This window comes from Heptranchias perlo, chromosome 6, assembly GCF_035084215.1.
Source record: "Heptranchias perlo isolate sHepPer1 chromosome 6, sHepPer1.hap1, whole genome shotgun sequence".
In the NCBI taxonomy this organism is placed as follows: domain Eukaryota; kingdom Metazoa; phylum Chordata; class Chondrichthyes; order Hexanchiformes; family Hexanchidae; genus Heptranchias; species Heptranchias perlo.
In genome coordinates, this window is record NC_090330.1 from 100193971 (window position 1) to 100209268 (window position 15298).

General features: G+C 38.9%; 1 protein-coding gene across 8 annotated transcripts in view; it reads left to right on the forward strand.

Annotated features, from left to right (window-relative positions):
* Window positions 1-15298, forward strand: part of mycbp2 (MYC binding protein 2) — a 153229-nt gene that overhangs the window by 95623 nt on the left and 42308 nt on the right. For all 8 annotated transcript variants that reach the window (XM_067986509.1, XM_067986511.1, XM_067986512.1 and 5 more), the window contains 5 exons: window positions 271-396; window positions 2215-2259; window positions 8515-10170; window positions 11064-11233; window positions 13827-14071. In XM_067986509.1, coding sequence (XP_067842610.1) covers window positions 271-396; window positions 2215-2259; window positions 8515-10170; window positions 11064-11233; window positions 13827-14071 — 2242 coding nt within the window. The remainder of the gene's footprint in view (window positions 1-270; window positions 397-2214; window positions 2260-8514; window positions 10171-11063; window positions 11234-13826; window positions 14072-15298) is intronic.

A 15298-nucleotide genomic window follows, 5' to 3' on the forward strand; every position in this document is an offset into this window, starting at 1 on the left:
CACAACCCTTCCAGCCAGAAGGTATTCTGAATTAAGTATAATGCAGATACTGGAAGGCTCACGCTGTTAATACTTGTGTAACCCCAAACATTTGCATAAATATCTTATTTTTTTGGAAATTAAATGCAGTAGAAAACCTGAGTTGTAAGGCAGTGATTGCACTTAACGAATTTTGACCCCAAATGTAAATGCATTTTTAAATCTGAGCTGAGTTGCTCCAGCTTAATTTACAATTTTTGCAAAAGCTCTTAAAATAGTTTTCTTTGACAGAACAAGCACTGCTTGATCAAGCACCTCAGACACCTCCTCCCAGTCCTTTCACGGCTCCTGCCTTCAACAGGAGTGTTAGTAGCAACAACTCTCAAGGATTTGACTATAGCCTTGCAAATACCAAAGGTGTGTGAAGATCATTTGTATATTTCATTGGAGGTAATCCACATACTGTGAATGAATTTTGCACTGTCTTGGTTTTGTTCAATTGTTGAAGCAGCTTCAGTTTGGTTTATTTCGCCTAAGTCCGTTTTAAGTGTTTCTATGCTAATTAATCTGATGCTTTTGGATGTTTAGAAATAAAATTTAGAATGTAATCTCTGGTACTGCCCCCATTTTGAAATTATTAAATACAGTAGGCATTTCTGTAACATACAAGTATAGCAGAATCTCTGAAATAGTATACATGATCATATAGTCAGTGTTCTAGAAATATGCTTGCTACTATAAACGCTTTCTTTCTAACTCCGAAAGAAAGAAGGATGTACCATATTGTGGATCTGAGATGTAAGAAAAATGAATTCAGCATGGGAATGAATATGTTTTTTTTAAAGATAGCTGCTCTTCACCTTTCTACTGTGCCAGCTACGGCTATCATTTCAGAGATCCATTTCTCATTTTCTTTTTCGTAATTCCTCATTGTCAGTTAGGTAAACAGGTGACTTGCTGTAAATGCAACCAGGCATCGAACTATATGAAAGTGTTTTGATAATCTTCCGTTTCTCCTTATTGGGAGAAAGGCTCACTACCACCTTCTCTAGGGCAATTAGGGATGGGCAATAAATGCTGGCCTCACCAGCGACGCCCAATTCCATGAACGAATAAAAAAAAACGCCTCTGTTTGGCTCATCGAGCAACATCTCAGCCCCAATGAGATCTTGCTGTATTTATTTTTGTAGTTCCTCATGTATTCTACCACTCAATGGTAAACCAGGATTGCTGTGCTGCCCTTCACCTTATTCACTTGCAAATCTCGCAGCACCATGTGAAGTCAGGGCAGTTTATTGTTGGAACATTTACACATTGCAACCAACAAAAAAAACAAAAAATTCTTTGAGTTCATCCTTCTTAATATTCCAAAGCTCTTAAGTCCTCTATGATAGTCAATTATTTTAATATAGTTTAGGATTACTGTACGTGCATGTGTGTTTCAGACATCATTCTGAAGGAGGTTTTTGGTTAATTGGGCTTTAAAATGCTCTGATTAGAGTTCTCTTTAATCCACATTTTTGGGTGGGTGAGGGAATTGAAAAACAGGAAAGGCTTCTGAGAAATTTTGAGTGATATCAATTTCCTCCCACCCATCCCAAATTAATGACTGCTAGTACACTTCGTAAATACAGTAGAACCTAGGTAAGATCAGCCATATTTAACATGCACAATCATTTCTATTTGACGTGTGTTATGGTTGACATTAAAGTGGATTCCTGTTGTCACTTATTCATCAGTACTTAAATTTTTGCTGGTTTCAGGTTTTTTTTAACCTCAATAGCTAGTAAAATATTTTTAACGTTGGCATTAAATTACCACCAGCCTTAAAATATGTTATGCCAATTAGGAAATCTAAGCTCTTATGTCCAGTGCTGATGAAAATGAAATCCTGATCTCCCTTCTCTTGAAACAATTAATAAACTGGGATGAGGATATGGTGTGAGGGCCTTCCTAGCTCCATATTTACAGGCATAAAGGAGTTCTTCTTCAGGGTGTCTCTCTCAAAATTTGCCATAGCAATTTTCAAAGCAAATGTTGAACATAATTCAGTGGTGCCTCATTTACATACAAGTACTTTGAGTCACCATGTTAATGTGCTAAATTCGATCATTTTTCATTCGATCCCATTGCTTCCATTTTGTGTTTATAGCAGCTAAAAGACTAGTAAATTGACAATAACATTGAATTAACAAGGTTTTATGCTAAACATATCTCAATTTTTCTTTTTTAAAGATGAAGTAACTGCAGATCTTGATTTAGGGTCCTTCACAGAGCCTGGTAAGTGGGTGATATTATGTAGTGTACATTTTGGTTTTCTGCATTTAAATAAAGCTAGGAAGAAATACCACTTTTAACAACTGTAACAAGGTAACATTTGCAATTATACTTCCAAAACAAAACTTGTTTCTTTGCTAATTCAATGGAATCTGTTGGGCTTCATTTGCCACTAGTAAAACATAGTAAAATTGGTCGAGCACAAAACAATGTTCAAAACTCAGCTTGAAATTTAAATAATCTAGATAATTTAGTTTACACGATCATTCTTGCAGTGCAATTCATTTTGTGTCCCAAAAGAAATTCCTTATGCACTCTGAAATTTTACTCAGTTATAGTGACACATTTTAGAAATCCAATTATTTTGTCTAAAATGTTTTCTATTAGTAGACTTGCAGAATTAATGGACTGTAATGCAAAGGTTCTACTATGTTTGTCTCCTATCTGTGGAAAACATTTTGAGCACAACATTATTCAACAAGCTAGTTGTATATTCATCAAGATTTGATGACCTCAGTCATGTGTAAAATATCTGTCAAATTATTTAATAACGTTTTTCATATCGGCATGCTGCCTTTTTGCTCTGTTTAATTTTATTTTTAAAATTAACTACCCGGAAATTGATTTTTGCCCTTCCTAGTTCTTGACTATCTCAGTACAATCCCTGGTCAAACGAGGACCTAATTGACTTTCTTCCAGACCAAGACATGCTCTAGAACTGGCCACTATGAACCAGAGAGCTGACTGGTTAACAATGCATAGAATAGTTATTTTCCACTTTCCTCTTCGTGAAGAAACAGTGGGCCTTTGTTTCACATTTCCTCCAGTGTGGTATGGTTTGAGATTCAAGAGCTGCTAAGGCTCTAATTGAGCCAGAAAACTCACCATTTCTACAGAGTTTTTGTTCATCCAGCAGTTGGATATCCTTTATTTCCCATAACCATTCTGGATCAGACATCCTAATTCTTTTGTATATTTGGTCCAAAGGTGTCTCATGTCACTTTCCCCAGATGTTGAGCACCTTCAAATCCCTCAAAATGCCACCCTGTTTGAGTGCTTTTTTGGGAGTGGAGGAGGAGGGGCCTCTTTCTCACCAACCTCCCTCCTTGTGTACCAGTAAGCACAAGGGGTTTGTGGTAAAGACTAGCCTAACTGTCCCTCTCCCAGCCAGAGTGCTTGGTCTCCATACACCACCTTCCGAAATACTTCAGGCTTCTCTTGATTTTTCAGTCATCTTCCTGGATCAGCAGAAGCATGGCGAAGCACTTGATTCTACTACTTTGTACACCAGAGAACAAATTCAAGTAGTGGGATTCTGTACATCTATATAATTGCCACCAAGTTGCATCTCTCGAGGCTTCCTCCAAAATGACAGCAGGGGGTAATCCTCATCGATCAAATTGTCTAAAACAGCAGTTCTTTTGGGGCCACAAGGCACTCTAAGTTCAGGCATTTATAAGCCAGGATTTAACCATAAAGATTTGTGAATAATCATTTTATAAGTGGATCTCCTGCAGTCACCCAACAGTGATGCTAGTCCTTGAACTCACAAAGGACCCAGTCTGTGGAGGTGTATCACAGCCAGTGCTTGGAATAGGGAATCGAGGTTATAGTTATGTACATTTCTAGCAGTGACTCTCCAAGTAATTCATCCATTTACATTGCTCAGGAAGCCCTACACTGGAGTCATCTTGTAAGCTAAACTAAGGTTATTGGTGAGCAGCTTGCTTTCCTTTGGTACTGTAAAGGAGGCTGCAGTAGGCCAGGAAAGGAGATTTTATTTTTGGTCTTTTATTGTCCAAAAATAGTCTTGAGGTGCTCTGTCCAATCCTGCACTTCCACTTACTCGGTGCTCTTCTCTTAAATGTACAAATAACCTGTGCTTCAAATTCTTCAGGTAGTTTAACTGAGGAATATGCTTGTTAGAACATAGCTGCAGGATACTTGCTTCAATTTTGCAATTCACCAACAACTTAAGAAATTTAAAAATACATCATTAGTACACAATCTCTATGAAACAACCAATTTTTAGTCTCATTTATGCCTCCAGGGAATGCCTTTCTGCCGTAGCAGTCCCATCTGTGTCTATCCTTATGCTTCTCTCAAGACACCACAGGGACCACATTTCAGCCATGTTTGAGTATTGCATTTCTCAACAATTTTGGGAATTCTCAAGTTGAGGCTAAAACAAGGCCTTGTGTTTTATAGGTGCCCATTTTTTAGCATCTCTGGGAATTGTCCTTTCCAGCAGGTTGATTCTAATGTCAGAATGGTATCTCCTCTGAGAGATTGAGGATGTGGACAGGGCTTTACCTGTGTGCTCTGGAAATAATTGTGTCAGTCATTAATGTAATACCTGACAGAAGGTTCTTGAAACCTCTGTGGTGAAACATTTTCTCCAAGTAGATACCAAACTGACTATCGGCATATCGATTAGACTTGGGCATAGAGGTGACACAGCCTTTGGGGGGGGAAAAATAGCTGAATTCCACTAAAGGGACAGATCGAGGATCACTAGTCAAAACCCTGTCAATCTTTTGGAGCACAGATTGATGTATACGTTTCTTCTGATTCAGTTGTTGGCACTCTGGAAAATAGATATTCTGCGTATTTTAATTTGGCTCTCCTATGGATAAATCCTCTTAAAATTTTCTTGCAGACTTCTTTCAAAATTTTGCAAAAGCTTTGGATCAGTCATCAACTTCCTGTTTCCAGCATGGTTATTTTGGTATTGGTTGTCAACCAAGGTCTGGGCTGTTGCATTGGTCAGAAATCTGACTTTAGATAATACAATTCAAACTTGTCAATCTTAATATAGGCCATTCTAATGATGGATAGCAAAAGTAAGTGCATGCATTTCTGCCAGCATATAATCTCGAGATGCAAAGAATTTTTATTTAAATAGCACCTTTCACGTCAACATCCCAAAGCACTTCACAGCTAGCTAATTACTTTTGAAGTGCTGTCACTTGTTTTGTAGGCAAGCAAAGCAGCCAAGTTGTGAATAGGAAGGTCTCATGAATAGAATTGAGATGACCGACCAGTTAATCTGTTTTGGTGGTGGTGGTTGAGGGATGAATGTTGGCCAGGGCACCAGGTGAACTTCTTGCTCCTCTTCAAAAAAAGAAAGGTGCCATGGAGTCTCTGGCATCCACCTGAACAGGCAGGTGATTTGAAAGATGGGCTCATCTACACTGCAGCACTCCTTCAGTATTGCACTGAAGTATCAGCTAAGATTATGTGCTCAAGTCCTAGAATGGGGCTTGAACCTACAGCCTCTGACTTGAATGAGAGTGCTACTATTCAGCAAAGATTTGTCATGAATGCTTAAAGCACTGGAAAGTGATCTTACTGATCTAGGATGGTATTGCTCGACATGCATTAGCGAGTCCAGCTCCTCTTCAACGCAAGAATATCAAGAACTATAAGTCACATAGGGAGATCTCAAAGAGAGCCAGACAGCAGAACAGTAAGGACCTTGATAGAAGCTGTCTTTTGCTCAACTGTGACCATCACTTCTCCCCTGGTATTAACAGGATAGTCAGAAGAGGGAATTACATCTGAGATTTAGCAAACAAAGCAGATCCTTGTAATGAAAATGGCTACCAGGGAGACTATTGGGAAAGATTAACCCCTGTCTTTCATTGAAATCACCCTAAGGCTCAAGAGAATAATTTTCCCTTGGCAGAATGTATTCCTCCGGTAGTACTTTTGATGGTAGGTGTGCAAAACCTCTCTTTACGAGATCATAAAGAAAGATCTTTAGGCCAGGAATACTTAGTGCTTGATCAAAAATGTTACTACTTGTGAGTGCATATAATTTTGAAAGGTAGCCTTCCAGATTTGTGAGAATTACATTATTAAATGCTACAACACAATCTTAGATTTTAGAAATGATCGCCCACTTACCTAGTCATAAAGAATTGCCACCTAAATGCTTTAAAAGCAGTTAAATAACAATTAAGCCCAGATTACAGGTCTTGATTCATTCACTGCATGCATTGTAACTTGCTGGATAACTGTATGGTGGCATGAAAAATACAATAAGCTGTGTACCCCAGTTTCACGTTCCTCAGACTTTCATGCCAATATAATATCATTGGAAGGTATCAATTGAGGGAGTTAAGGAACCAAACACAGTCTTACATAATTTTGCCTGCTACAGGTGACCAGCTGAGTGCCATACTGAATACCATTCAGTCACAGCCTTTCCTTCCAGCTTCTAGCGTCTTTGGTCAAGCTGCAAAGCCTTCCTCTTCCCTTGTTCACAGCCCATTTGTGTTTGGACAGCCCCTTTCCTTGCCGCAGTCTCAACCACAGCTTCTGAGTAAGTCTGTCTGTCTCACCTGCCTAACATATTCCATCCTGTGGCTTTACTGTTGTAGTTCTATATACCCTCTTCCATCAGTAGCGTACTATAGTAAATTAGTTTTATACATGAATTTTGAAGCATATGTCTTTTGATGCAGAATTTACAGCATTATGTTACTTGATAGTAACTTGTGCAGACTGGGACACTCCTTGTTATTTTCAAAGTTTAAGAAAAATGTACAACAAAGAAAAAATGGCTGGTTCCATTGCATTAGCACTGCCAAAATGCCATGAATTGTCAAAATTAAAATTAGGATCAGAACTTCAAGTTTTAGTTCCTTTTGAAAGCATACAGCTGACTAAGTTTGTGCTTTAATTGTAAATATTCTAAATAGCTTCTTTGCTTATTCTTGCTGCTGTAGCGTTTCTGTCATTGAATCTTTGCTGCTTATCTGCCACTGTCTTCCTCTGTAGACACTTCATCACGCAGCCTTGCTTCACGTGAGCGCTCATACAAAAGTAATAGTCCCGCAGGGCCTGGGTCAGGTGTCTGCTCTGTATCTCTGAAGTCAAAGGGTGGGTATGCATGTAGTGATTTAAAAATCTGATGATATGAATATTGGACTCCTGCAGAGGATAAACAGTGCTGCTTTTGCTCTTGCTTATAGATTCATGTTGAAACTTAGTTTTTTTTTTCACTTATTTTTGTACATTCAGTGACCAATGTTTTGATAACCTTACAATACAGAATTGTTTATTGCTTCATATACTGGTCCCTGCTAAAACTGTGAAGCCAAATTTTCCCTAGTCTGTATTGCAGAAATGAACAGTATTTTTTTAGTTCCAGAGATGGGGTGGGGTTCTAGATTTTAAAATTGTTCAGTTTTGAATTTTGTTTTGGAGTTTGTGAACAAAGCTATTAATTATCTCTTTTTGAAAAGTCCTGGTTTGATGAATAAGCTGTAGTTATTGAGGACTTAAGTGTATGGTATTTTATACTGCAAAACCCAATTTCTTTTACAATTAAAGTTCCAGACCTATTTTCCCATTTTGTATGCTACTTGTGGAATGCCACTATAATAGCCTAACCATGGCAATTTGCTTCTTTTATGTAAAATTATACAAAATTAGGATTTTAGTTATGAAAGTTTTAATCGAAAGCACTGAACTTCATTTAGTGTTTGTTTTCAAAGATCAACAGGGAGGAAAAAGAGGAGTGCTTGATGCAGTTTTAAGTGGGTTTAAAATGAGAAGTTTTTACCTTTTTTGACTTTAAAAATGTTTGATCTGCCTGTTTTTGTTTTTTTAAAAAAAAAGTCCAAAGTGTTCTGGGTAAAGTTGCAAGAAAAATCAAACTGCAATTTTGTGATTGGGTTTATTTGGAAATGATATGGGAAAAGTAGCATTGAAAAAATATACTTACTAGTGATGCAAATGTTGTTCTGACTTTTTTTATACTATTAATCATTATGATAACCAGTTTAGTGTTCTTAGAAGCATTTTTGGTTTTTTTTCTATTATAGTGCTAATGATGACTACACTCCTTTTTAGTGGTGTTGCTTTGCTAATGTAGTCTTACAGCAAAAGACCAGCTATGTATTTGAGAAGTGTGGACTGAGATACTTTGAGTAAAGTAAGCCCCTTATTATTGGCTATTTGGGCTCAGTACTGCTGTGTACTTGGCCATGACTACAGTTTCCCAACCTGTAACTTTTTTTTCATTATTCAAGCTAAGGTAAAGTATTTAAACTCCTTCCTTCTAAGTTTTGCCTAAAAAGAACTGTTGTAGGAACATGAAATTTACTTGTTAAAAATACCATATTTAAAGAGTGTTACTGGAATTCCATCTACCTTTGCAGCTGGATTGTGGGATATATAGTGAAATAGGTTGTTCTTCTTCTAAAGATAAAGTAGTGAAAGACTATGTTTCTCATAAATGATTTTCAGGTGATAAAGGAAGTATTGTGGTATCTGGGAGACCTTCTTCTCCATCTGGAAACTTTGATTTGTCCTGCAAACACAAAACTGAAAATCGATTGCAAAAGATTGAAGGTCGGATCAGCAAGGCTGCTGCAGAACAAACAAAGACAAAAAATGCAGAAAATCTGTCTGCAAGTGAATCCCTTATGCTTAAATCAGATGCTGCTAAATTGCGATCAGACTCTCATAGTAGATCCCTTTCCCCAAATCATAACACATTACAGTCATTAAAAGCAGATGGGATGACTACCGCTGGACTGAGGGCAGAGTCACCAGCACCAGGATCACGGTCAGCATTGCCGAAGCAGAAGGTATTATCATCTGGAAAAGGCAGCCCATCAAGTCCTAATTCTCCAAGGCCATCATCTCCACATGAGAGAAACTTAATTCATAAAGCCAACACATCCTCAAAAATTAGATTGGATCCACCACGGGAGAGATCAAAATCTGATTCATATACTTTGGACCCTGAAACAGTTCGTAAGAAAAAAGTTCCTCTGACTGAGCCTCTGCGAGGGCGGTCAACTTCACCTAAACCAAAATTACTGCCAAAGGAGGCAAAAACTGCTGCCAACACAGAGAACAGAGTACCGTCCCCCCAGGTAGTGCAAGAAAATCTTCACAGCGAGATAGTTGCTATTTGCACATCTTGTACTCTAACGACAACCAGTAATTCAGATACAGTCTCTGAAGGAATAGCTGAATTAAAAAACCCTGATGACTCTTCTCCAAAGGTCCATTTTAGCATTGGAAAAGCCCCACCCAAAGAAGAGCAAGAAACTAGATCATCCCCTAAGATGAGTCGTAAGAGTTCTGGCAGACACACTAGACCCAAGAAAGAAAAAATGGGAACCATTTTCAAGGAGGAGAGTAATTCATCTGTTGAGCCACCGAAACAAGCAATGTCCCCATCTGTCTCAGAATGTGCTCGTGCAGTGTTTGCGGCTTTCCTATGGCATGAAGGGATTGTCCATGATGCAATGGCATGTTCGTCTTTCTTGAAGTTCAATCCTGATCTCAGTAAAGAACATGCACCAATGAGAAGCAGCCTTCACAGCCAACAAGGTATAGAGGAAAGAGAGACTAAGCTAAAGAATAGGCATTCATTGGAAATATCATCTGCTCTAAATATGTTTAATATTTCTCCTCATGGTCCAGACATATCTAAAATGGGCAGCATTAATAAAAACAAGGTGCTCTCAATGCTGAAAGAACCCCCACTACCTGAGAAAAATGAAGATGGTAAGGTAGATTCAGCAGCCTATGAACCTTCGAGCCATCACTCTATGAAGAGTAGGTCTCCTTTGCCTCTTACTTTGCAGCACCTTGTTGCCTTTTGGGAAGATATCTCAATGGCAACCATAAAAGCAGCCACCCAGAACATGATCTTTCCTAGCCCTGGTTCAAGTGCTATATTGAAGAAAAAAGAGAATGAGAAAGATAACAAAAAAAGTAAGAAAGAAAAGAAGAAAAAAGACAAAGCAGAGGCAAGACCTAGAGGAAATCTCTTTGGAGAAATGGCACAGCTTGCAATGGGAGGTCCTGAGAAAGACACTATATGTGAGCTTTGTGGTGAATCTCATCAATATCCAGTAACATATCACATGAGACAAGTTCATCCAGGTAAATGACTTATGGCCTTTATAAATGGATTGACTAACAAATAAGTATCTACAGCTTAAGTGTATTTGTTTTAATTTATCTTCACAGTGCAGTCATATTAATATATCTTTTTAGGATTCAACTCAAAAGGCTGCTAAATTTATGCGTAAAAACAGCAAATTGTCATTTTGTGTTTAGCAAAAATTAATCAGTTTTTGATGTTCATTGTAGGTTAGTAGTTGGCAATAAGTTTCAAGACTGGTCCAGTCAGGGAATAAACTGCTTGAGCTTCTATACTGCAGTTTAGGATGTTGAGACTGAATTCTAACCTTAAACTCATTGGGAGCTCTCGGTTGTGTTTCTTATTTTCAACTGGTTTTATTTCTGGCCTCTCCCCATTCTTACGCTTCTTAAGATACTAATTCGTGCTTGCATATGGTTCAACAGATGTAGGCAGCTCTCTGGTAACTCATGGAAGCAATTATTCCTATGTGAGCCTGGACATTGAGAGTCAGTGAGTTTATCAACCTTGCAAGAGGGGGTATCACAGCTGAGCCTGCTCTTGTCTTCACTTGACCTCTACAGATGAACGCATTTGGACGGTTGTTGCTGAATAGCAGTCAGGAGCAAGGATCATTGATAACTCTTCCCACCCACTCTAAAACATGTTGGCAATGAAATCTTTTGTAGTGACCCCATTGCTGCCGTGGCTGAGATTGGGAGACTGAACATAGGCCAGGGTTTGCATTTCTGTTTGAAGTCTACTTTATTAGAACTTCCATGGTTGTGATTATCATTTATTCTATATAGATATTTGACTTGCCATTCATTTTTTGTTACTCAAAGATTATCAAGTCAATCAACTTTTTGTTTCATCTATAAATGCTGTACTAAAGATTTTGTTTTTGCCGAAGGTTGTGGTCGTTATGCTGGAGGACAAGGCTATAATAGTATTGGCCATTTCTGTGGGGGATGGGCAGGGAACTGTGGCGATGGTGGTGTTGGAGGAAGCACCTGGTATCTTGTATGTGACCGCTGCAGAGAAAAATATCTCCGGGAGAAACAAGCTGCAGCCCGTGAAAAGGTATGTCCTCCTTTGTACACATGGTAAAATTAACATCTGTAATACACTGTAATGGCGATCTGAGCAGTGCACTGTGGAAAATATTCCACCATGCTACTTCAGACTGCATAGCTTGAGTCCTTCATGGATTCTGAGTTTGAACTCATGGGTAGAAATTTGTCCAAATTATCTTTTTTGTTTTTTGGTAAAGGGGTGCTGTCAGAGTTTTAGGGAGCATTGTAACCCTGTGATTCTCAGGCACTCTATCTCACTAGTATTACTGTTTCTGAACAATTTTATGGATGCATAATAAGGAAACTGTGGTGCTCACAAAATTTTGTATGTGTTCCAAGTTTGTCATTCAGTTGCCTAATCAAGTTTAAAAAGTATTGTGCTCAATTGTTACTCTTCAAATCAAATGGCTTAAGATCAATTTCTTAATGGGTACAAATTTTTGAATCTATCTTATTTGTGGACATGTGAATTCCCTATTCTATATACTGTCTCTGTTGTGGCTATCAATATTGTAAGTAGAACACTTTCCTCAACAGGCATCCAAGTCAGCTGTAGGAAAGCTAGATTTCAGAGTAAGACTCTTGTTTTGACTTTGCCTCAACAACATACCTTAAACCCAACCTCAGAAGAGCGCGCCCCCCCTCCCCAACCAAACGCACCAGAATGAACAATATGCATTTTTCTCATTCATCAACCATTCTTATTATTTTTCTGAGTAAACTTGGTAAATTTATGCTGGATGAGGAACTGGGTTGAGATTGTGCAATTTCATAAAGGATTTTTGCAACCAATGGAGAAAGGGAAGACTTTTGTTCTATCTGTCTGGGCCACATCCAGCTCCCAGAGGTGAAGGTGCATTGTGTTACCCAAACCAAAGCCGCCCCTCCAATAAATCCAAAAAGCAAAATACTGCAGATGCTGGAAATCTGAAGTAAAAAGAGAAACTGCTGGCAACCCCAAACAGGACATTAACTTTGTTCCCTCTTCCAATACTCCATGTCTATTTAATCTAAATAATAAATCGCAGAACATAAAGTCTTCAACACCACCACCACGCAGCTAAATGTGAACCAAAAAAAAATTGAAATGGGTGGAAGTATTTAAGATTTGACAATGTTCTATTTAGCTGTGAGTGCCAGCGCAATCTAGTATCACTCATAATTCTCTTCAGTAGTGTTCAAACGAGAAATACTTGGAGCATTTATGAGCACTTGATTATCATGCCAATGTTTTGGGAAGGGCCATGCAGCTTTCTGAAAGTTAAAAGAACGAGTTCCATTAATGGTGAATAATTTAAATGTAAGAAAAATTGGTATTTATATTGATTGGGATTCCTGTCCTGTCACAGACGGTAATTTGCCATCCAAAAAAAGAGAAGTGACTTAGTACAGATTCTGCAATCCAACCAAACTGAAGTGTGTGCTTGGTGAATGAACCTATTTTATATTTTTCACACAAGTTTGTACTGGCACTTTATGCACTGCATAAATATATGATGGAGAATTAAAGTACTGCTTATGGGAACAAATTGTGTATTTTGTACACTGCTGTTTTTATTTTCGAGCGCACAACAACTTGCATTTATATAGCACCTTTCAACGTAGTAAAACATCCAAAGGTGCTTCACAGGAGCGTTATCAAAAAAAAATTTGGCACTGAGACACATAAGGAGATATTAGGACAGGTGACCAAAAGCTTGGTCAAAGGTAGGTTCCAAGGAGCATCTTGAAGGAAGTGAGAGCGGTTTAGAGAAGGAATTCCAGAGCTTAGGGCCAGGGCTGCTGAAGGCACGGCCGCCAGTGGTGTGGCGATTAAAATCGGGGACGCACAAGAGACCAGAATTGGAGGAACGCAGAGATCTGAGGGTTGTAGGACTGGAGGAGGTCATAGAGATAGGGGGAGCGAGGCCATGGAGGGATTTGAACACAAGGATGAGAATTTTAAAATTGAGGCATTGCCGGACCAGGAGCCAATATAGGTCAGCAAGCACTGGAGATGGGTGAACAGGGCTTGGTGCGCGTTAGGATACGGGCAGCAGAGTTTTGGATGAGCACAGGTTTATGGAGGGTGGAAGATAGGAGGCTGGCCAGGAGAGCATAGGAATAGTGAAGTCTTGATGTGGTTGGAAGCTCACTTCAGGGTCAAATGGGACATATATTAATGTCAGTTTGTGGCACTGCGATGAAAAAATCCAAATCATAAAACTATCCAAATCATTAGAAGTAGTTGGAAGAAAAGCTGGTGCTCTGCCTTTTATTACTATTAAATGCAAATTGTGCACTTCTTGCATGAACTCTGCAGTCTGATATAAAAGTGCTTCTTGCAGAACATCAGTTGTTGGAACCTTTTGCTTTTAGAAGTAAAATGTAGATGTTTCTATCATCACTCAAGTTTTTACATTGATCAAGACCTAAATAAATAAAATAACTTAGATTTCTGCCTTAGTGAACTTATTTTTGAAACATGATGATCTATATCTAATGTGGATCATACTTCTTAACAATTTCAGTTTTGTTAAATACACACTTTAGGAGTTCCCAGTTTGTTTTTAATTTGAAAAAAAGGCACCCTGTCAATATTAATACTTTTTCTTTTTCAGGTTAAACAAGCCAGAAAAAAACCTGTGCAGGTGAAGACCCCACGAGCCTTGCCCTCCATGGAAGCTCATCAAGTGATTAAAGCAAACTCTATGTTCTTGCTGTCGCTGAGTAGTGCAGCAGAACCAAATATTCTCTGTTACCATACCCCAAGGCCTTTTCATTCACATCTTCCAAGTCTGAAAGAGGGCATCTCTGATGAGATGCCCAATAAATATCCATGCCTTTATCTACAGACCCTGGCAAGGTACAGTATAACAGATTTGCTCAAAATGATAAGGGTTTCCTCTACAATAAAAATCTGATAAGATTGCATTGTTGGGCAGGCTGATATCCCATTGTACAAAAACAAATTAAATGAAAATGTTTGCATTTGCGATACAAAGTGACTTAATGCAACTTTGACTATACGATCAGTTCAGATTAGTTGGTAGCAATCGTGCTTCTGAATCAGAAGCTTGTGTTCAAATCATAGTACGTGCATGCATAATCTAGACTGACACTTCAGGGCAGTAGTGAGGTAATGCTATATTGTCAGGGGTGCTGTCCTTCGGGTGAAATGTTAAACTGAGATACCGCATGCCTGTTAAGTTGGGTATTAAAGATGCCATTGCACTGATGAAGAATGCTCATCCCTCAACCATTAGCACCCAAAAAAAACTCCACAGATTAATCATTCACCTCATTACTGTTTGGAAGACAATCCTGGTGCAGAATGGCTCCTATAATTTCCCTGTATTTGTAAGTTGCAAGGTGACAGTGTCCATTTACGTCATGCGAACTGATCTGCCAAAGTCTTTGTCGTTGGCCTGCAGCTTTTCCTTTGATTACTTTTTTGCCCTTGTCCTTCCTCCTGTTACAGTATGCTCTTGCAGGCAAGTGTAGCCCACATCCCTGTTACTTCAGCTAATTGATACGTAGGTTTCTATTTCTACTATAGCACTGTCAAAACCTAACCTGAACCAGCAGGCCTGGTAAGGATGAAGTTGAATTTGTTGAAGTGGGGGAGGAGAAAAGAATATCCCTTTTTGTGTAACATTGGCTCTGTCCATGCAAAGTTCGGGTCCGCTCTCAATCTCTGGTCCGCCCTTAATCTTTGACCCCAGCCCTTCACCGTATAGGACTTCATAAATAACTTGGTCATATTCACATAAGCTAAAATTACATTTTTTCTAAAAGTATAAGCAGCTTTAGAATTTAGATGTTGCAATGCATTCCTTTCCTACGTGGCTTGTGCTCTTTCCCTACCTGGTTGGGTCCCAGACATGTTCCTGTTAATACCAGGCCCCTCGCGTGCACTGGCTTCTGACCCAATCTTCCCTGACTGGCTACAGATAATTCTGTTGTCAAGATCTCTGGTGTCCTGGCAATCTTTTCCAGCGGTTTCCACCTGAACCCAATACTAGATCTCGTTCCCATTACTACCTACATATCACTGTGGTGCACGAGCCCTTCAGCAAAGTGGGAAATTACA